The sequence below is a fragment of the Phaenicophaeus curvirostris genome, chromosome 6 (assembly GCF_032191515.1).
Source record: "Phaenicophaeus curvirostris isolate KB17595 chromosome 6, BPBGC_Pcur_1.0, whole genome shotgun sequence".
NCBI lineage: Eukaryota > Metazoa > Chordata > Aves > Cuculiformes > Cuculidae > Phaenicophaeus > Phaenicophaeus curvirostris.
The window spans coordinates 46,462,657-46,484,647 of NC_091397.1; the positions used below are offsets into that span (position 1 = coordinate 46,462,657).

The 21,991-nt window shown below is 38.2% G+C and overlaps 1 protein-coding gene across 5 annotated transcripts in view; it reads left to right on the forward strand.

The window, feature by feature from the left end:
- Positions 1-21,991, forward strand: part of RBMS3 (RNA binding motif single stranded interacting protein 3) — a 614,750-nt gene that overhangs the window by 461,087 nt on the left and 131,672 nt on the right. For all 5 annotated transcript variants that reach the window (XM_069860070.1, XM_069860068.1, XM_069860072.1 and 2 more), the window contains one exon: positions 8,996-9,075. In XM_069860070.1, coding sequence (XP_069716171.1) covers positions 8,996-9,075 — 80 coding nt within the window. The remainder of the gene's footprint in view (positions 1-8,995; positions 9,076-21,991) is intronic.

The window sequence follows — 21,991 nt, forward strand, 5'->3', positions numbered from 1 at the left end:
AGTGACGTTGCAGTGTTACCTTTATCCTTCACATGAAAGATCGTCACGTGCGACGAATGTTAGGATGATACTGTCAGAATTCAAATGGAAAAAGTCAAAAAGTTCATACTGAAAGATGACACACTTTCTTATGCATTCTTGCAGGTAATAACATTAATTTTCCTAGTTCACTAAATATAGATTAGTGCAACTCATGGATAAACTGCCATGGTAAAAAATAAGCTGTTTGTGGAAATACATTTAATTGTGTAACGTATTTCAAGAAACCTTTAGTGATCTAACATGAAGGTTGTGTAATTCACAATGCAAACGACAGAAGGGTAAAACCTTTGCTCCATCGAAGTAACAGCAAATCTCCCATTGAGTAGAATGAAGCCAGAGTTAATTCAGAAATTTAGAACTGTAGCTGAATGCCGATTATTGTCGTTGCAGAATGCTCAATGCAGACTTTAATTACATGACTACCTGACCTTTTTGTAATGAAGTGCTATTGGGTATCTTTTTCCTGCATGTCAATCCAAATAGATTAATTTGTTTAGCTTTGCTTGTAGTCATGAAGGTTTTGCTCTAGAATATCTACAGTGTGAATACATGCTGAGTGGGTATAAATGCAGTACAGTTAGAGGATGGCAGCTATATTCTGTCCCGATGAGATTTCAGAAGTTCACATCAGCAACCTGTATGGTGATCTTAGCTATTATACTTTCTGACCTGGGGATTTTTGTTGCAGTGTGTCTTGCCTGGTTGTGGAAATATGCCATGCTGTTTAGCATAGCTCTGAACTGAGCTACAGAAACACAGGAGGAAGAGTGAATTTTGCGTACACTAAAATGGTGCAGCATCCAGCAATTTTAAAATCTGATGTTTCAAAGTTATTAATTACACGCTATGGTGATTAAAAATCACTTTTTGATTCTGCTCAATTATATGAATAGTCAATCTCAAACAAAGTATATTCAAAAGCAATCAGAAGTAAAGACTTTATGATGGACAGCTATTGTCAGATTTTTCTCCTAAATGGGTGTGATTACAGTTTCATACTACTGCAGGTGGCTACTTAATCATTGTAACCAGGGATACTTCAAATGTTCTTGAATCAAAACTATGTGATTAATGTCTGGCCGCATTAGAGTTCAGCCTGTTTTAAAGTATGCGCATACAAAACTAGTTGAGAAAGTATTTCCTCTTTTTTTGCATCCCTCAAAAGCAACAGAACAGATCTTCCCAAAACTTTCTAGCGCATTTCAACGTGGCTTGAACCCAACTGTGGCTGGGTACACCCCAGAAGAGATTTTGGGGAGGATAGTTACGGGCAAGGGGCCAGAGAGTGGAAGCTTTAGACTCCAACTGTGGCTCTACAAGCATCTATCCAGTTGAAAGGGAATTGTTGTACCCTCTCGACACCTGCCTCTGCCTTGCTTCTTGTTTGTGCTTTGTACTTCAGAGCCATGCTGCCTGGCTCCAGGCTTTCCACAGGAGCTGGCATTCTGTGGGGTTCACATTGCTGTTGTCCATTGGCAGCATGACTTTCCACTGACACCATCAAGCAGAAACTAGGACTAAACACAATATAGTATTGTATAGCAGAGAGAGAAATTAGGAGGAGGGGAAAGAAATACTAACTAGAAGTAAGGAATTGGACAAAGGAGGTGGTGCAGATGAGAAGCTTTGAGTTCAGTCTGCCATAAGATTGCACGTCGAAAGAGAGAATGATGCAGTGTTGCCATCGCGCAGGTTTTCATCCCAAGACTTAAAATTGCAGGTGTTTCTCTTAAATCCCTGTTGCTGGAGTCATCTTCAGCATCTGATCTTTTCTTTTTAAAAGTGTCGGTGCATTCCTCAGAGCTAAGAACAAAAGCATAGTCCTTCATCCTCAATTAAAAAAAAAAAAAAAGGAAAGGAAAAAAAGCTGCTGGATTTGGAGACTTTTTTTAAAGATATAATTTTAAAGCTGATCTCTTATGATTTGAGTTTTGCAAACAGGACATTAGCAATGTTGCTGGTGGCGTGAGTTAAAAGCAGATCAGAGGTAGTGAGTAAATGAGAAGGTTCTTTGAAGGAGGCTGGAATTACTGAACAAGAGTACTGAGAGCATGGTGGGAAATATTTGTCTTCATCCTGAAGGTGTGTTTGTTGTCATTTATGAAGAGGTAACTATGTGATGGAAGACCTGGCTTTCCACAGGCCTGTGAGTGGTGTTCCAGATGTTAAGGTGGTAGAAAATAAAGAAGTAACGCAATCAAAGTGAAGCCAAAGCAGCAGTGTTGTTTTGCTAAATGAAAGGGGAAATATTTAGAGTGAGATCTGTGAGTATCAGTGATGATGCTGCTTTGGAGGCAGAGAAGTGTTGGCAGCACCAGGGGATAGAAAACATCCAAGCAGTTTAAGGATGCGTTTGTGAACAGAGGATATGCTTTGTTCTTTCTTATTCAGGGGTTTAATTGAAGGCAGTTGAAAAGGTGCTATGAGTTTAGCTTGCACAAATCCATCAACTGGGACAATAGTGCAGGCTGAGATATTATGAGGATCATTCCTACTTTCAGTCAGAAGAAGGATCCGTCACATCCTGCATCTTACTAAGGAAATTGCTTTATAATTGGGTATCTCAAATGAAACTGGAAATCCCAGACATGCCCCCAAGACTCTGTATGATATCTATAAAATATTCTAATGCCCATGGTGATAAATTTCTGTTGAAGGACTCCCTAGAAGGGGCCCATGGCCTTACTGCAGAGTGCTGGGGAGGTCTGTGGAAGAATGTAGCTCGGAGACCCTCACATTTCTATCTGGTGTTGCAATCTGGACCAAATTTTGGTAGGCTCAGTATGTGTCTCAGAAAATTGCCAGGCACGGAGCTGCACTTTCAAGGAGAAACAAACTCCAGAGAGGGACAGGTGGGGCAGGATCCCAGGACTAATGTCCATGGGATTCTGTAATATGAAAATGGGTATGAAGCACTGAAAGGTGAAGAGGGAGAAACAAGGAAAGTTAGGAACCATCAGATAATGTGGCTGAACAATTTTTGTAATCCAAGCCCGAGGTACTATGAATTTAATTGAAGAACTTGGGATATGGAAAAGGGGGCAAGGAGGCATTGGGATATACCTTAGGGAGGGGCTTGCTGATAGCACTGAAGCAATGAAATAAAAATTGCATTTTATAACCCCACAGTAAAATACCATTCAAGTTGTATTTAAGTATCCTCCCTGTAGAGACAGTAATATTAATAATACCATACATGCATGTACCACACTTAGCTGAACAGCGGAGCAAGAGTTTTATAGGTCTTTTTAAATGATAAAGTGCAAAGGAAGAATTAGAAACCGCTAACTTTTTTATTTTGTTTGCTGTCTTGTAACTTAAAATGACCTTGCAAGATTCACCCCTCGAGCGACATTTTACAACGAAGTCATAAGCCTCTGAAAACAGAAATTTATGATGGAAATGCTGACAGTCAGACAGTCAAGTATTGCACTGCTGGCGGCACCAGTGTAATACTTAACCCGAGACTGTGAAGACAGTAGCATAAATCAGCCTGGGTCTAGGTGGAAATGACTGTGTGTTCATGCTATTCTTTTCCTGTAACATAAGAAAATTTGTCCAACACAAGCTGTCGTAAAAGAATGTTATGATTCTGTTCCCGGTAAAGGACTAAATTAATGAGATTCTCAATTAGCTGTCTCTATCATCTCAGAGGTTTCACTAGACAGAGCTATGCTCCAGTTTCCATTGAAGCAAAACAAGAGAGCCAAGCCTTTAATTTGTATGTTCTTTTCTTCAAAGGAAGCTGTGCATCTTTCAGGATTTTTTCAGGCTAACATACATGTCATTTGGTTATATTTGATTTCTTCTGAAACAAAGAGGTTTCTCTATGAAGAGTATTTAGCTCTATGCAGAGATACTCCTTCAGGCAGCTCACAACAGTCACCTTGACATAATGGGACTTGCTGCAATATAGAGTAATGGACCATGGACTCAGAGAAGAGGAGCCTATCCTGTCCTCACTGGAGTGGCCTCTGCAGATTTTGCATATTCTCCTGAGTTAAGAATCAACCTCCTATTGTTCATGCAAACAGAACTGAACATGAACATCCCTGGAGGTGTTTAAGGCCAGGTTAGATGGGGCCTTGGGTAACCTGATCTAGTGGGATGTCCCTGCCCGTGGCAGGGGGGTTCAAACTAGATGATCTTTAAGGTCCCTTCCAACCCAAACTATTCTATGATTCTATGAAGAATATACAGGCAAGACATTTTGGGAAAAGATAGAATGCATGACTGATGAGGAGAACTTGTCAAAATTAATATCTTTTCCTATGCTGCAAATGATGAAGAGAACAGTTTTTCCAGCATAATGTGGTTTCATAACAAAAAGCACAAGCATCTTGAAGCAAACTCTTACCCGCTGGAAAGCTGGGCACAGAAGATACCCGAGTCAGTTACAGGAGAGAAGAAAGTCACAGCTTGCAGCCCTATCAGGGTCTTAGAATGCCCCAAATTAAAGTAGCAAAATGAATTAAAGAAATTACTGAACTTGTTGCATAGAATGATGAAGAGTGGGACTTAAGAAGGCACTAAGAAACCTTGTACTAATTAAGCCTATCTTGTAGCTTCAGAGTGTTTAAGACTTAAGATCATTTTCCCTGACCTCTTTTATGTCACAGGCTGTTGAAGTGCTCCCAGTTACCTAATATTGAGATAATACTTGTCTTTTACTAAAATACAGCTTTCATAAGTGATTTGAAGACATCAACTTTTTGAAGACATACCTCTTTTCTATCTAACGTGTGCCAGTGAATCGTCTTCCTTGCAGTTAAATGTTTCTGCCTAATTTCTCTTTCAAATTTATCTGGCTCTCTCAACAAGATTAAAGGACTACTTAGTACCTAGTTTATTCTCCCAGCAAAAGTACTTATGCACTGCTATCAGACTGCCCCTCTAGCCATCTTTTTGATATCCTAAAGAAATTGAGTTCTCTGGTGCGTAGTTTAACTGTTGCCTCGGTTCTTTGGACTCTTCTGCTGTATAATATTGCTACTACCTACCTACCTCAATCTTTGCAAATCTCCTTAAATAGCAGAGAAGTATTGCCCCCCAAGATTTATTATTCCTGCTCTTATAAGAAAAACAATAAATATAAGAAAATAACAATATTATTATGCTGATCATAACATAAAAGCCATAGTAATAATTTAATCTTTAAATATTTACTCTGGATAGTCCTGATTTTCATTTATGTTGTTATTATTTTAAAGCAAAGCGGCGACAGGTTATACGTAAGCCAAACCCACATATTACTGATAACTGGTAATTACATCGTACTGAGTATTTCTAATGTAATAATTATGTAATCATCATGTTATTCCTTGTATATAAATTTTATTAAATTATTTCTTGACACTACATCAATCTTTATAATAAGTGTGTGTAAGAGCCTTAGTTTTAAAAATATCCCTTTTCCTTTTTTTTCTTGATAGAGGTTCTCTGTTACTTATAACAATGCATAATGACTACTTTGGAGCCACTATGGTCTGCAGAGAGAGTAATATGCATTTTTTTAAATGATGTAAAATAATTATTTAATAGCAGGACATGAACATCAATTTATTTGACTGTGATACTTGCTTAAACACCAACATCAATTTATTTGACTGTGATACTTGCTTAAACACCTCCAATTTTTCTGTTCTTTTACTAAGCATATTGAAATGTTTTAGATTTGCAACCTATGGCTAGAAAGAAAAAATAAAAACAGTTTTTTCAGAATTTTTAAAATTCACTTCCTTTCAATTAGAGAGAATATAGACAATCTAGTTACTCGTACTATATTTGGGAACTTTACAACTTAATTTCCAGAACCTGGAGATGCATGGACACAGGTGAAAATGAGCTCTCCTATTTTTGCTAGTTTATTTGGCTTGGATCATTAACTGTACCTTTAAAAATATCATAAGAATCTGGCCTATGGCTTTGATGATTTTTCTTCTGTAGTGCATTTCCTGATTCAAAATAATACTCAAATGCATTATATTATCTCCAGAATGCATTTAAACTGTAATTCTTTAAGATCCTCTTACGATCGTAGGAGCAGCACTGCTGAAGAAAATTTGAAAATAATACTTCATGAATGATTTGATCAGAAGCAATTTTCTACTTCCATGTGATCTTGATGTCCTCTGCTTTCAACCAGGAGAACTGAATATCTCTAGCTTTCCCTAGAAGGTTTTGAAGCAGCCAGTATCTGTATTTTTCCTCCAGACTATAATAATTTACCACTTTTTTGTTCTATCAATTATGAAAACTATCACTAAAAAATGGATTTAAGAGTGCTCTTCCCACAAGTTTATCTGTGTTCTTATGACATTCTTTTGTAGAAAACCTGTCACCTGAAGACTAACTTTTAACATGTAACATTCCTGTTAAAGATATTTTCATTAAATACCAGTCTCAACCAACATATTGAAACATTTCTGTCTCAGGATGAGAAGAATAAGTTTATGACCAAAAGCATATGTTGTGCATCTCACCTGAGTTCCCAAACACATTCTACAATAGAGGTGTGCCGTAGCATTTTGAAGAAAAAGTAGGTAGAATTTATTAGTATGGACTGAGGAAAAATCTATATTTTCATTGGGCCACTTCCCAGGTATGACTAGGCTTTATGCTAAAACAAGTCAAAAGAGGAATGTCTAAATCAGCGTGTGCAGGTAGATTCAGCTTATGCGTAGGGACCCGCCACAGGAATAGCCCCCCAAGTGGTTGATGTTGATCAGAGTTCTAACTAAATTTAAGCCAGAGTCTTGTGATGACAAATTTTAGTAATATATGTGGTTGCTCTATACGCCTTGTTCCTCCAGTCAGTCAGTGAGCTAATCATCTTGAAGAACACAACCTGAAAGGGTTATTTCTTAAAAAATAGGTATGGTGAACAAGTGTAAATTATTATTCCTCCCTAGCTGGCCCTGGGATACATACTGGCCTGAGTAGTTGGTGGCTGCTGGGCCCGCCTCGTCGTGGCAGGGAGGAAGGTCTGTCACACCGGCACACGTTGCAGAAAGCACACAGGGACTTGGGAGACAAGGGATGGATGCAGTTGTTACTCAGCAGCACATCTGAAAGGAACGTGTATAGACGGCTTTGTCTATTGTGCTGCCTTTTCAAACTGAGTCGATAATGCCAGTGTCGGTTTCAAGCGAAGCGTGTGCCAGATTACAGATAGCTAGCAATGGCATTTGAGAGCTGTTAATTGTGAAACTTGAGAAGAAAATGTGAACATTCTTTTTCAGAGTGCTATTCGAATGATGGCCTTTTTATCCCAGAACACTGTGGGTTTCACTTTTATTCTCTTCCCACATAAAATGCATGAAGTGCACTGCGTCTCTTTCACTTGGCAGCTTATATATTGCATTCTTTGCAGGGACTGCTTTGGCTTGTTAAAATGTACCCCGTGTATAAAAATGAAATTGTCACTGCTGTGTGGTGCAACATAACATGGTTTGACACTAAGCGCCTGCAGCTACAGAAAACAGACTTTTATTGCATTTATTCTTTCAGAGACAAGAGTCTCTAAAGGCTCAGTGCAGACATTCGCTTAGTTAAATCTGAATGAAGCCAAAGTGAACAATCTAAGTTGCTGTCTTTGCGCTTGTAGAATTGGCCCAGCCCACATGGTATGCAGCGATAAAACCTGGAAGAGACAATTTTTAATGATTCCACCTGAAACAAACTGACAAAAGACTTTAACTTGCACAGAAAATTAATCTGGTAATTAGGATTTGGAGTTTTTTTGGGGAGGGGTGTGGGTTTTTTTGGTGGTGATGGTGTGGTCCTTTGGCAAACTTGTACCCTGGGAGACAAACTGCTGCACTAAACTCTACGTAAGCCTCTCTTTCCCAAAACCATGTCACAGGAAGACTGGTGGATAAAATTCATTTTAAAAAGATATGAACTGGTGAAAAGTAAGCAGTAGTTATGTCAGTGGAGTTTTTTTGCAGAGAGTACCTGGAGGTAAGCACTGGTGGAGGAGCACTGAACATCATTTTAAGCACAATTTTTCCAAGAAAAATAAAAGCAGTATGATTTTTTTTATTTTTGCTTGCTTGTTATATAATCATAGAATAAGAATCATAGAATATCAGTTTGGAAAAGATCATCTGATCCAACCTTTCCTGGCTTTCCAATTCTTTCTTTCCTCTCTTCGACATTTCTGTATGCATTTGTATCGAAGTCAGCTCTTCTTTGGAATACAAGACCTGAAAGAATATTGAATTCCCAGAGGTGGTATGGGATTTGCCTAGTAGCTTTGTATTCTTTACAGTTCCTTCAATAATATATGTACCGATTTACTGTTAATGCTTTAATGTCTCAGTGCTTAAAGTTATCTTGAGGTCATATGTGATGAACACTAATGTATTAACATGTGAATTACTGTCTTCACCCCAAAGTTGGCTTTATGTTGTAATAGGCACATATGCATTGTGTTTGGTTTTGCTATAGTGTCTGTCTTTGGAGGTTATATTTTTTAAATTGTAATTCTTAATAATTGATGCTTAATACTCTGAATTCTTCTCTGGATCCTGTAATTTTTTTTCATGTCATTTGAAGTTATTTTGGGCACACAAGGAATCTAGAAACACATCCTTTGCCTTTCCAAGCAGCACGTGAGAGCATAAAGAATGTCCTTGTTCAGGGTTATTCCCTGGAGCCAAAAGAGGACTGTTCATTGACACTGCTGCGGCTCACACACAACCGGGAGTGCAGCTGCAGGCTTTGAGGGTGGCAGGTCCTGCTTGCAAGCCACACCATACCATAATGAGCTCAACCGGTTTCTATGCAGAAACCCTCAAGAACTGCTTTGAAGATTTCTCTCAGCATCTGTGCTTGTCCTTTTTTTTTTTTTTTCTCCTTTTGCTTTTTGGTTTTACTGACTGAGTACTTTCATAACTGTCTATTAATGCTTATTTCCTCTACCCCTACCCCACCCTCTTCTCTTTTCCAGAATGGAGTCTACAGAAAAATGTGAAGTAGTAATTCAGCATTTTAATGGCAAATATCTGAAAACCCCACCCGGTCTACCAGGTAAGTCTAGCCATCATTATAAAACTCAAAATTCACTGAGAAGTTTAGTACAGAAATGCTGGCATTTATGTTCACAGTGGCTTATGTTACTGGCCCTGCCAAGAGAGCATAAAGCTTTCCTGGTTGAAGCCAATCATTTATGACCCATAGCAACTTCTTCCTTGCCCAAGTTTGTATTTATGTCTAACAGCAGTAAACTGAAGTTTGTATAAAAATTGTGTTGTCTTACTGTGTCTTTTCCTTTTAAATGCATAGATCCTGTGTGATTTTTTTTCCAGGTAGAACAAAGACCACATAAGTAAATGCTGTTACTTTTCTAGCAACCTTGGAACATAACTAGATCTGTATTATAGATTATAAAACAGCTGGTTGTTCAGGTTGTAGTAACTTTGTAGTCTTTACAGTTACTAGTTAGTGTTATTGGTCACTGTTAGTAGCAACAGCTGTTAATACTGAATATATTTCAAATATGAAGAGATTTTATACCATTTGTACCTGCCATAGCTTAATGAAATCCTGCCATTTTCGGGCAATACCTCTAGAATACATTCAGTGTCATGTCCTTGCTACATTGAAAGTCCAGGTTCAGCCAGTATCGTGCTTTTGAAATAGTCAGCTCTCATCTGTGTGGTCATCAGCTGTGCAAAGTTTAGTGATCAGTTACCTGATTCTTACTTCTTAACAAGACCTCCCTGAGGATACCAATCTGCAGAGATTTCTCCCTAAGATTCTCTGAAGAGCTGCATTAAATGATCAGGAAATCCTTGCAAGAATTGCATCCTAAATTATTCTCTCTCTCCCTTTTTTTTTTTTCTTTTTAACCTCTATTAAACTATTTCCATTTTTTGGTTACTTTCATTATATTCCTCCTTCTTCGTTGCCTCGTTCTTTATGCAGAAGATGCACTAAATACTCTAATTAAAAGACAGCCATCTGCACAGCTACTGTGTACAGTAATTGAACGCTGCAATGTACACATAAATTTCAGTCAGATCACCTTCACGAAAGTATAAAACTTTTAGTTCAAGCTGAAAGACTCCATTTTATGGATTTCTTTTTCCAAAGTAGTCACTGATGATTTTTTTTTCAAACCGACTAATGAAGTACACCACCAGCTTTGTGAGATACAATAGGCTAAGGCTGTGTAGAATAATGAGCCAAGCACTATAGGCAGAAACATTGAACTGGCATGCCTTTATGCATACATTGAGTCCCAGTAGTAATCTGTTTAATATCAGAGCAACACCCAATGGAAAGAGTGTGAATAGCAGGGAATTGGTAAGTGAAGCTTCATCATTATAATCCTGCATGCTTCATGGTCACAATCCCGATTGTCTCAGAAAGGGCGCATCATTTGAGACAGAAATAAAGCAGAATATTCTTACAATGCCTGTTTGAAACAAAAAGAGGTATGTGGTAAAGAATGAAAGCTAGAATTTGAGTTGTTGGGGTTTTTTTTTAATTTGTCAGGAATATACTGGGTATTCGACACAAGTAGTGTTGAATATCAAAATAGGCATCTTCATAAGACAGCATGATTACTTACTTTTGTTCCAAGAGATACACTAAAATTTGAGTTTAATGTTTATAACTTCTGCTTCTTCCTCAATTAAAGCATAAGAATGAGTTCCTAAATTTCCCGAAGAAGGTGCCCATGTGGTAAAGTTGTCTAGTATGTTTCTATCTCAATTATTGTGGTCAGTTGGCATTTAGTTGCAAGTATGATCTGGGAAGAGACTGTATTAAGAGTTAACATTTACCTGAGTGCTGTTCAGGTGCAGGTATATCAAAACGCAGTTCGGGACAAAGCCAGGGAACTAGTAACTAAACTCACTGAACTCTTCACCAGATATCTGTAAGATCCCATTTTGTCCTCTGTTTTTGGAGGACAAACTCTGTCGCTCCAAACACACATAATGAGAAATTGTCATGGTGTATTTGATCCAGATAAAAGAGAATATTCATTATTGGAGTAGGGTGCTCTTCAAATCCATATTTAAAAGATTTTTCATGTCTATTCATTTCCATCTTAAGAAGCCAGAGAACAAACATGATCACTTGAGAAGTTGGGTCAATTCAAGTGATACTGGTCATGCTCATTCATTCACCTTTGATCCAGTGCACGAAAACCCCCACGCATTCAGTCCTAGTTTCTTCTTGACATAGTTTTCTACACTCAGTTTGTATATATATATCTGTGCTAGGAACTTGTATTTAAACTTCTCGGCAAGGCAGAAGCATCTTGCTTTATCCCCCTCCTGGCAGTTGCTTATCTTCCTGCATGGAGAAGGAAGGAAGATCAAATCTTCTAGCGTACCTGGAAAATCACAATCAGAGTCTGAAAATTATCCTCCCAGCATCTCAGTAATTGGCATAGAAAGAAAACAATCTAGTGTTACTGCTGTAACCTCTTTATGGATTTCAATTAAAAAAATAAGGAACTGGAGAATATTAGTGGAAGTGTGCAACACTATCTGTTATTAACCTCTACTGCTGGAAGACATGATCTTACTGCAAAAGAAAACTAGTCCATCCTTTTAGGGTTAAATTAAATTGATTTAGGATTTTCAGCTGGATTTCTTTCAGATGTAACAGTAAACTGTGAGGGATTTTGCATTTCTGTCTGTATCATCTGTCATCCAGGCTCTCATGTTATGGTTCAGGCTTGTCAGGTAATAGAAGGTTGCATTGGGCCCATTGAGAAAGAAATCAGCCTAGCTGCAGGTCATTTTGTACTACTCTGGTTCCCAAGGCAGCAAGATTATAGACCAGGCAAACAGCTGGCTTCCATCCATGCTGTCTTCCCTAGATATGTTCCCTGAGATGTGATGGTGGCGACACAGTGGGATAGATGTATATGGGAATATCATGTCCATAGGATAAAATGGTGACATGTTGTGGGAGTATTTGTGCCTTGTTACCAAGTTCTGATGGAAAAAGAATTGGAGTAGGTAGTTTTCATGTGATCCTATACAGCGCATCAGAAAGATTTAGCAACATGGCTCTGGATTTCATATGAATGAACCATAGACCATGGCTTAGATATATCTCCCAAAGAGTTGTCTCAAATGTTGATTTTGAATACAGAGCTCTTTCCCAACTAGTACTTCCTTGACAAATGAGATGCAAGTTTAATTGGATGTATTTTTTTTGTTGGAAATAAGATAGAAATTACAGGAGAGTCAGTGTTGTGCACCCAGATATTTGAGCCCAGCCAGGAGTCACACACCTAAGCTGACCCAGGACAACAATATAGCAGGAAAGGACAAAGCAGTATTGCACCTGCAAGGAAAGGAGGGCTCTGTATTCTGTATGTTCCCAAGGCAAAATACTTCATTCCTTGTTTGACTTTATAACTACAACTACTATTTTGTCTCTAAAAAAATTTAGAGCTGAGCTGTTGCAGCCCCAGACCATTCTGCTTCCACCCAGTAACAACGTAAAGGTTATTTTCTGGGACTTGAAACATTTTGCTACTCAGATGCTTAATGCCTAAGCAAATTGAGTAGTGTTGTCTATGTTAGTGAATTATTCTCCTTAAGGGTGGTTTTCTGTCCAATTCCTTGACTTCATTCCATTCCAAAGGTAATTGCTTCACTGTCCTGCTTGCTCACCTATTAAGCATTTCATGATGTTCAGTCTTAAACATACAGTACAAAATAATTGGTTGTCCCATAAATAATTAGTTAATATCTTTGTATTTCTTCCAGACTGATAAAGAATAGTCGTCCCTAGAAATCTGCAGGCTCTCAGTGCTTGGCAGATTCCATGTGGACTTCATAAATATTCTGAATAGCTTTGACTGATTATTTTTTTAGCATTTTTTTTAGTTTGTTTGGTTTTGTTTTCCCTTTACTATCACTGCTTTTCTGAGATAAATAGACCAGAGCCTACTGGGTATATTTTATTCCTATAAAGAGTGCAGCCCCACGTGAAATTAATTGTATAGGCCCCATATTGCCACTCTGAAAGCAATGAAGGCATCGGATGATAGTGCAGTAAATCTCCATCAAGATGTGAAGGGCACTACTAATGATAAAGGTAGCTTCCCTTCAGTCTTTCAGTGCCACATCTCTTTTTGTTGGTGAATGGGGGACTTTATGTGAAATCCTGCTAATCTATCAAATTTTGCAGTCACTGAATTAACATAAAAATTCCTAGCTTTTCTGTCAGTACCAAATTGATTTCTCTTCGGATGGGCAAGCTTAAGGTACATTCTTTGCACACACAGTTTTTTTTCATCACCCAGTATCCTTTCATATCTTTAAAAAACTTAATTTTCTCTTTTTGAATAACTGCAAAGACTTAACGAGTTTTTACTTTTCTCTCTGGAATTTCACAGGAACATGCTTCAATTGCAGTAATTATCCTCTGCTGATAGGTCCATTATGTTCTCTCTCAGCATTTTCTAGTCATCATAGTACTTCCTAAATTTTGTTTGCTTTGTAAATACTTTTGGTTGTGAGAAGACATTGGGCCAATTCCTATCTCAGAGAAAATTCCAAGAAAGTGAGGTGCATGGATGTTACAATGTATGGTCAAGAGTAATGTGTTTAAGAACACCGTGTTTTCTAGGAGACTGGACCTAAAATGGTCCTGAGAAAACAGTATTCAAGTTGAGGGTTAATTGTGCAATGGGTAGTAGCAACATTTTATGCTGGTTTTCCTTTTTCTTAGTGGATGAACAAATGATAACTGGTTTGTCATTAATGATATTATTAGTTGGGTTTTTTTTCATTTTTATCCATAAAACCCTGAAAATCTCTTCCAAAACTATATTCTTGGGGAGTTTTCCTTATTTTATTGAGGTAAGTAATGCATTGCTATAAATATCTATGCCTTTCTACCTCACATTCTGTATATATGCATACGTATTTGACTTTTTAAACAAGACAAAAGAGTAGCCGCAGGTAGAAACTAGGTATTGATTTTGTAGTTGGCTTAAAACATTTATTGAGCGCTACAGCAAACTTAGAATAAAAGGAATTCTTCTAGGTTTGGTACTGGTAATAGCTGGTGAAGCTAGTTTAAAACAGGGTTTGCTTTAATATATTGTTATCCTCAGAAATTATTTTTAAAAAAATAAAAATTCCCTCACTTGTAGTCTCAGATCCTTTAAGGTATATGGTGTCAATGTTATATGAATCTTTTATGTTGTCTACCTCCTAAGAATTCAGTTTTGTAAATATTTTCATTGCTATCTGCTGACTGCAGTGTATAGATCCTTCACTTCTTTATTAGGAAATATGCTCCATGTAAAGACCTTTGTAAAAAGTAACTGTTCAACAGATTTTCTCCTGTTTCCAGTTTCTGGCTGTCATTTTTTTATGGCATTGCTGTTATCTTTTGCTTTCTATACTCCATGAATCCATGTGCTCAGCTCATTAGCAGAAATTTCTTTTACATCTCAAACACTCTAAACATCCTTTTAACTTTGTCATTTTTCAGTCTTCAGCTTTGACTGACAGTTAAAATCTTTAATTCCTTTGTTATTGTCCCACCTGAGTCCTGGTGGTGACCATGAGGCCATTTTAACTCCTCCTGCTTTGGACCCCAGTTGTTTCCCACATCCTCAGTAACATGCAGGTGGCAGTCCCCAGTCAGGTCTCTCCCAAAAACTGCTCAGTACAGAATGTCCTCTGTGGACAGTGTTGCATGGGTTGTGTTGGATGCTAAGAGGTGCCTTGGTAGCATACGTAGGTGTCAGAGAAGAGTGTCCTTATGGGAGTTTAATTTTTCAGACGTCACATAATGGTTAAGACCTCATAGACTTTGCAGGAGACTGTCATAATAATGGACTTTCTAACCAAGAAACTGCAGAATGGGTGCTGAGTTGGCAGAAAATACAAAACATTTTGCTTAGAAAGCAGTTCCCTGGCTAGGTCTCTGTGGCTTTGTATTGTGGCTCATGAAGGCTTCTGTGGTGTGACCAACCTTGTAAGTGCTGCATCTTGTGCTCTCTGTTGTAGAACCATGGCATGGCTGTCAACCACCACCAGGTGGAGGCTCCTGGTTTTGCCCTCCTTGTGGTACTTGGCCAAATATCACTTGTAATTAATCCAGCTTGTACCAGCTCTTTAGCTACAGATCTCCGAAAGGTTGTGACTTCAACTGAAATCAAGTGTTTCTTGGTCTGTCTCCTTCCTTTCAAAGACAATCTTTAAAAGTTAGAGGATATTTGTGTTGCTTTATAACATTCTTGAGAATGTCAAATGTGAAGTATGGCATTTTGTGTCACTGAACAAGGCAAGTTTTCCTGGCTTTAGCTCCTTTTTTTTTTATTTCTCTAGAATTACATTTAGGTAACCTCCATTTGTCCTTGCTATGCCAACATTTGCGTAGACACTCCTGGTTTCATATCAGACATATCCATGTCTTGCTGCAAAGAACCATTCCAGATTTACTAAATTTATTGGATATTGAAGATTCTATATTTTTTAAAAGCAAGGGATGGTTTCCCCCTCAAAAAAAAATCTTATGTTTGCTCAGGATTATCTCATTTCCATTTAGCTCAAACTCTTTCTTTGGCTAGGTATTAGGCATTTACCCAGTAAACCCTGAGAGCTGGTATGCACTTATTTCTTAGAGGAACATGAGTTGAGCTGATTTGTATTGCAGATGTTAGGATATGTAGCAGTGCTAAATCACATAATTTGGGCTCATCAGGGAGTTTGTGTGAGAGAAGACAGAGTGCTGACATTGTCTAAGGCTTGCTTTTTCAGAAATATATAAAGATTTTGACGATGGGGACAGTCTCAAAGATCTGATGTGCTACATATTTATGTCTTGTTATATTTGAGCTTGTACTGGTCTGTAAGGTCTTTGGAAAAGAACTCTTTTTGGATTTTAAATAACCGTATTATGAAATATTAACTTCTGTAATCTGGCTGTAAAATTAATGAGAAATTCTTTCACCTTTTTTTATTACTTTATAACTGAAAGTAATAAAGAAGTGCATAAGATCACTTTGTTTGTAGTAGTGCAGTAATTCAGGTCATGATGTATAAAACAGCATTACTGCAGTTTGGATTAAGATCTTTCGCTTGGTTTATAAGATTGAAGTTAGAGGACAATGTGGCATATAAATGAGAAAAGATCATTCCTTGTTTCTTTCTGTTGCAGTATCACCTATCATATTTGTCCTAGGATTTCTAGAAGTCTGCAGCATAAATGGAGAATTGCATTCCTTTCTCATTTGTAATATCTGGTGATAATGAACTGTGTCACAGTTTATCTAAACTAATTTTAATATATAGATTTTTTTCTTTTAACTCAAAGTGCATTTTTGCTTTGAAGAATGACTATTTAAATCTTCTAATTCAGTGAATCCATTTCCTTTCTTATGCAGTGGCAGATATATTTGCTTATGAACAAAAATAGACTTTTCTATATGTTGCTTCTGCATAACCAGCACAGCTGAGAGTGTGTGCACTGAGTTCTGCCGTGCCTCATATATCAGCAGGAGAAGTGTTGACAAGTTTCTGGTCCAGGGACAGTGCTGTTCCTTGGATGCACTTGTAAAATCCAAGACGAGACAGACGAGTTGCGCAGGTGTTATGGCAGGCAAAATTTATGAGCCAGAAAGATTCACAGCTTGAATTTCAGATTGTTTAGGTCTAAAGGGCTGGCAATTTAAAACAAAGCAAAGCAAACAAATAAAAACATGCAAATCAGATCACGAAACAATGTGGAACACTGTAAAGTCATTTGTACTTGATTCAGATTTCAGAGAGGAATTCTGCTTTTGCATCAGCTGTGGCCAGCAGTGGCACAATTCCTTCTGTTTCTTCCTCTCCTGCATTACTTTATTGGTCCCTTCAGGACACTTTAAATGATGGAGTACATCTGCTTTGCAGGCCCTATTGCTGTGGTGTAGAGTTGTCACACCTGAGCCAGCTAGTTTAAAACTCATTTAAAAAGCTAACTTCAGCAAGGGTATCAATCTAGCTAAGCACAGGCTAACCACTTGAGCTCATAGTATGTTATGCTTAATAATATCCAGCAAGTGGTTTACATTTTTTTTTAATACCCAAGGAAAATTACTTCCCTTTCATAGGAAAATTCTTCCTTTCCTGCTCCTTCCTCTGTCCCTCAGACTTTTTCATTTCCTTTTATGTTAAACATTTTTAAATTTGAAGGATAGATAAGTTTAAGTCAGAAGTTTCAGTCTGAACTTTTGCCCCATAAATTCCATCTAACCTGAACAAAAGAAGTTTTATTGAAGCTTAATGATGTACAAAATAAATATTTATTTTTTTTTACACAATCCTTTGGACATCCGTATTTCAGCCGGCAGTGGAGGCCTCTGGGATTGGCCATATTGTCAGATACCCCAATAAAATTGGGGCACTGTTTTTTCACATGTTTTGGAATGCCTCTGTAAATCAGTAAGCATTTAGGTGGTGTGTGCCTGATCTGTGCTGCCTGCAAGGCGTGACAAGGACATGGCAGCTGCTGCCTTTGAGTGCACTTGGAGCCTCATGGAGGCTTTCAGGTGGGTTTGCTCCATCAGGACTGGTATGAAGGGCTTTCTTCAAATGCATTTTTACTGGCACAGCTTGTGAAGAATAATGTGGCTTGAAAGAGAGGATACGTATCTGAAGTTCTAAGTGTTTTTGTGAGCAGAAATCAGCCTGAAGGCACTTAGTGTCCCCTTAAGGATTTTGGGAGAAATTTGGTGCTGGTGCATTTAGGAGGAACTATGTGGCAAGAAAGGGAGTGTAATGAGAGAGGGAAGGCACATGTAACAAAAAATAAAAGAGGGGACCTGTCCTTGCCGTGTGGTCTTGCCTTTCTACCAGTTTTGCTTGTTCCTTCCCTTCTTTCCTCCAAAAGTAAACCTTTCCCTGCCACCAGAGGAGCATTGAAGACACTTCTGTAGGACTTCCTGCAGCATGAAGAGGCATGAACTCTCAGAAGTAGTGTGTGAAGATTTTTACCTTTGTGATTCATCCAGACAAAATGAGATGAGCAGTATCACAACAGCAGTTTCCATATTTTTTTGATTACCAGGAGCCTCTTGCATAATTGAAGTCTCTCTCCCCTTTCTCCTCCTGAAATGGTACTGCACAACAGAGAAAAGCAATACAGCCCGAAAGCACTGGGAAAGCAGGGGGCTAACATTTCATTTGATTTTTTTTTTTTTGCCACAACAAGAATGTCATTATGTTGGTCAGCAGTCTTTAGCAGCTGTAAAAGCCCCATTTCTTGGTCATTTCTTTTTAGTCTTTCTTGTTTGAATGGCAGCATTTTATCACAAGATCATAGAAAGGTCTTTCCCAAGTTCAATCACAGGAACTTGAAAGAGGAGCAAAGCAGCCTACATTTTACTAGGACTGCCTTGTGTCTATGATGTGTCTGCAATTTACCTTCTGCAATGTAAGACACGTCAAGAGGGAGGGGAAAGGTGCTAGATGTCTGATTCTATATTTATCCTTTTTGTCAAAGCTCATTAAAACAGCGTATCATATGTAGCATTTCTCCCACCACCTTGTGTATAATCCTTGAGTATATGAGTATGATATTTCCAGAATTGCTGCTGTTCAGCAAAGAAAAAGAGGCCAAAAAAATGAGAGAAATGGGGAAAAGGAGTAATTTAGTTTTTTTTTGATTGCAGAAAATACTTTTCAAAGGCCAAGTTTGCAAGTCTTACTTCTCATAAGAATTTCCATTTCAGAAAATGCAAATTCTAACCACAAACCACAAACCTAACAAAAAATGTTCCAACTGTCATCAGTGGCTCTTCAGTTACAGCGTTAAAGTACTGAATACCATCAACATATTCCTTAATTAGATTACTGATTGCATTGTAAATTCCCTGATTCTGAGCCTTTTTTCCTTTGACTTTTTTTCTTCTTTCCCTTTCCCTTTTCCTTTCCCTTTTCTCGTTTTTACCTTTTCTTTTTTCACTTTTCCTTTCCTCTTTTCCATTCATCCCCTTTTTTCCTTGTCCCCTCCTCCCTTTCCCCTTCCTCTCGTCTCTCCCCCTCCCTTCAGTAGATGCCATAACTTTGCGATCAAGTGTAAAGTTTTGTAGTTCAGAACTGTCACTATAAAATTTTGAAGTATCTTTAATTACGTATTAATTAAATTATAATTAATGAAGTATATTTATTAAGGAAATATCACCTAGCAGCCTACTATTCTCCTCTGAATTTCCCCCTCCAATCTCCCTGGCTATAACAGCACCCACCTGCCGTCCAAAGTGCTCTCCTTCAAGAAATTCTCCATCAGCTGAGTTTTACATTACAGTGTAATGAAAGCTTTGGCATTTGGGATTTTCAAAAGATGCCTGTTAGCATGGGAATAAATATCATGAGAGTCTGTCTTTCACTGATGCAGGAGGTGATGTCATTGGCTATTTTCATGTCTAATTTATCTTATTTCAGACTAGCCCCAAGGGTAGCTGTAATAGAAACGAAGGAAAAGTGAGCTGGAGTCTCTATAACAGAGAGTATTCTCCCTGTCTGTGAGCGGCAGCACTGCAAAACTTGCCTTTGCCTTAGGAGGCTGTGATTCCTATGTGTTCACTGCTGGGTACAGGATTTGGTGTATGAGCAATGGTCGTGAGATAACAAATTAGCCATTGATTCAGACCTGCCTGTGGTGCCCAAAAACTATTGTATGGTGACTGCTCTTTTTTGAAGGTCTGTTTGAATTATGTTGGTGGTCCTCATGTACTTCCTAGGAGAAAAGCATCTAATAAAAAAACCACTATAAAAATCAGTATAATTAGCATCTTTTTGAAACTCTCAACTTAAAGGAAGGGTGGATCTTTTTCCTGATCTGGAGCTGATCCTTCAACATCCACATTGTTTTTGTTGGATAAAGACACAGCATTATTTCCCAGGTCTGATAGTCTGGCTCCATCTATTAATTTTCTTACACTTGGTTGTATTAATGTTGATTAATTGTCGATAATTTCAACTAAGCCTAAAAGACTTTAATGTGTAAGTATCCATGCATTTTAATGAGACTGACATACTTTTCACTCAACTTACTTAAAAAAATGCCAGCAATGTTAAATTACCAGAGGAGTAGCATGGATCCGACTTACAAAATAAGCCTCATGTATGTCACTACTCTGACATCCAGAGAAAGCTTCTGGAATCAAAGATCCCTCAAAATGCTGAGAACGGAAGAATCTTGAGTCAGTCCTCTCATTATGTACATTCTCCGACAGTGAACACAAGCTTAATTCTATTTATCTTCATGTTTCTAACCTTCTGCAGGGGAGGAGAAATACAGGCAGAGAGTAGTGGTAGCTGCTGTGCAAAATTGCCTTTGTAATCTGGCCCTTTTTACAGGAACACAATGAATCTCAAGCAGTTCAGTCTCAATCTGAAACCTGTAATAGAGCCCTAAGGAGGCATCGTGAAAGGTTTTAGCCAGCACAGTTGCATTTAATAAAATTAAATGTGGCTGTCAGAATTTATAAACATGAGTTGAGAAATCGGAATAACTCAGTTATCTAACAGGGCTGGTGGAGTCCAGCTACAGGTCTGTTGACGGTTTATGTACACCATCTAAGGGAGATGTGGCAGAGAAGGATCGGTCAGGAAAGATGATGCCAGGTTAGTTAGGATGTTGGTTCTTCTACCACATCCATGAGCAGACACGCCTTTGTTAGGTACCACAGTGGAAACTCCATGGTGCGTGCTTTCTTTGAAAAGCATGTAGGTAGCTGTAAGAAGTACTGTAAGTTTGCTCCTTGTTTTAATCCTCAATTTGTTACTTTTTTAGTGTTTCTTAACCTGCTGCTTTCTTGGTAAAAACAAGCTTAATCTGCACAAGCAACTACTTGAAGAACAACTGACTGCATCTCGCTTCCTTGCTGCTTAGCACCTTGAAGAGAGCATCTTGATTAATAAAATGGTTCTCCATCACTCTTTCCTGTTCCCAGCAGGCTTAGTGTAGCGTGTCTTCCCTGCAGCTAGCCTTGCCTTGCTGTCACCATCTCTTTTATGCCAGCATTTCAAAAATTTCCTATGTGGGTTTTGCGCAGCCTCAGCTGCACTGAACTTTTTGTAAATACAGTCCTGCATCTACATGTCCTGTGCCTGCAGCACTAGATCATACACTGCCTGCATCTTGTCACTTATTGACTCCTGAAGGAAGAGGTTTGCTGGCTGATGACACAACACAGATTCCACCACTCTTGGTAGGCAGACTGGTTGCCAATGGCTTGTACCTAGAGACTATCCATTGCTGTCCTTTTTTCAGTACAAAGTCAGAATTGCTTAATGTTTTGCTCTGTGACAGATTAGACAGGAGAAAGGAGTAACCTTCTGTTGTCTGATAACTTTATTTGATAGCAAGTTTGTATCATTGCTGCAGAATCCATATGACAGCTACTCGTCTTGCTTTGTCTGTTTTGCTTGGGGGTTTTGAGTTCTGATATACATGTGAAAGATTTTGGCTGAATATATTTTGCATTTTGTAGATGAAGAGAAGGCCTACCAATCTGGGGGCATTTGAGATGTGGTTCCACCTGTCACACCAGACTTGTTGGCAAGCCTATTTTTCATCAAAACTGATTCTCATAGGATTATGTGTGTGTGTATAAATATATATATATATATGTTTGAGGGATTTTTGCCCTGAAATGTCATTGAAGACCTGAATTGTGAAATGTTCCTTAGCACATAATTAAGTAACGCTTACTCAAGTTTTAAGAACGTGCTTCATTTTTGTCCTAAACAGCAGTGGTCTCCCAAGTCTGAACCCTCTGTTTAAAGAGTAGAAGACTAGCTGGATGAGGGAGCAAAGTTTATTTTCTAACATCTGCTGAGGTTTTGAAGTCTGATTTTGAGTCTTTTCCTTAAAGACAAATGGAAGTTAATAATTTTGGATAGATCAAAATCAGTTCATCTGAATTGTTTGAACAAGCTAAGAATTCCTCTGAATCACCAAATTT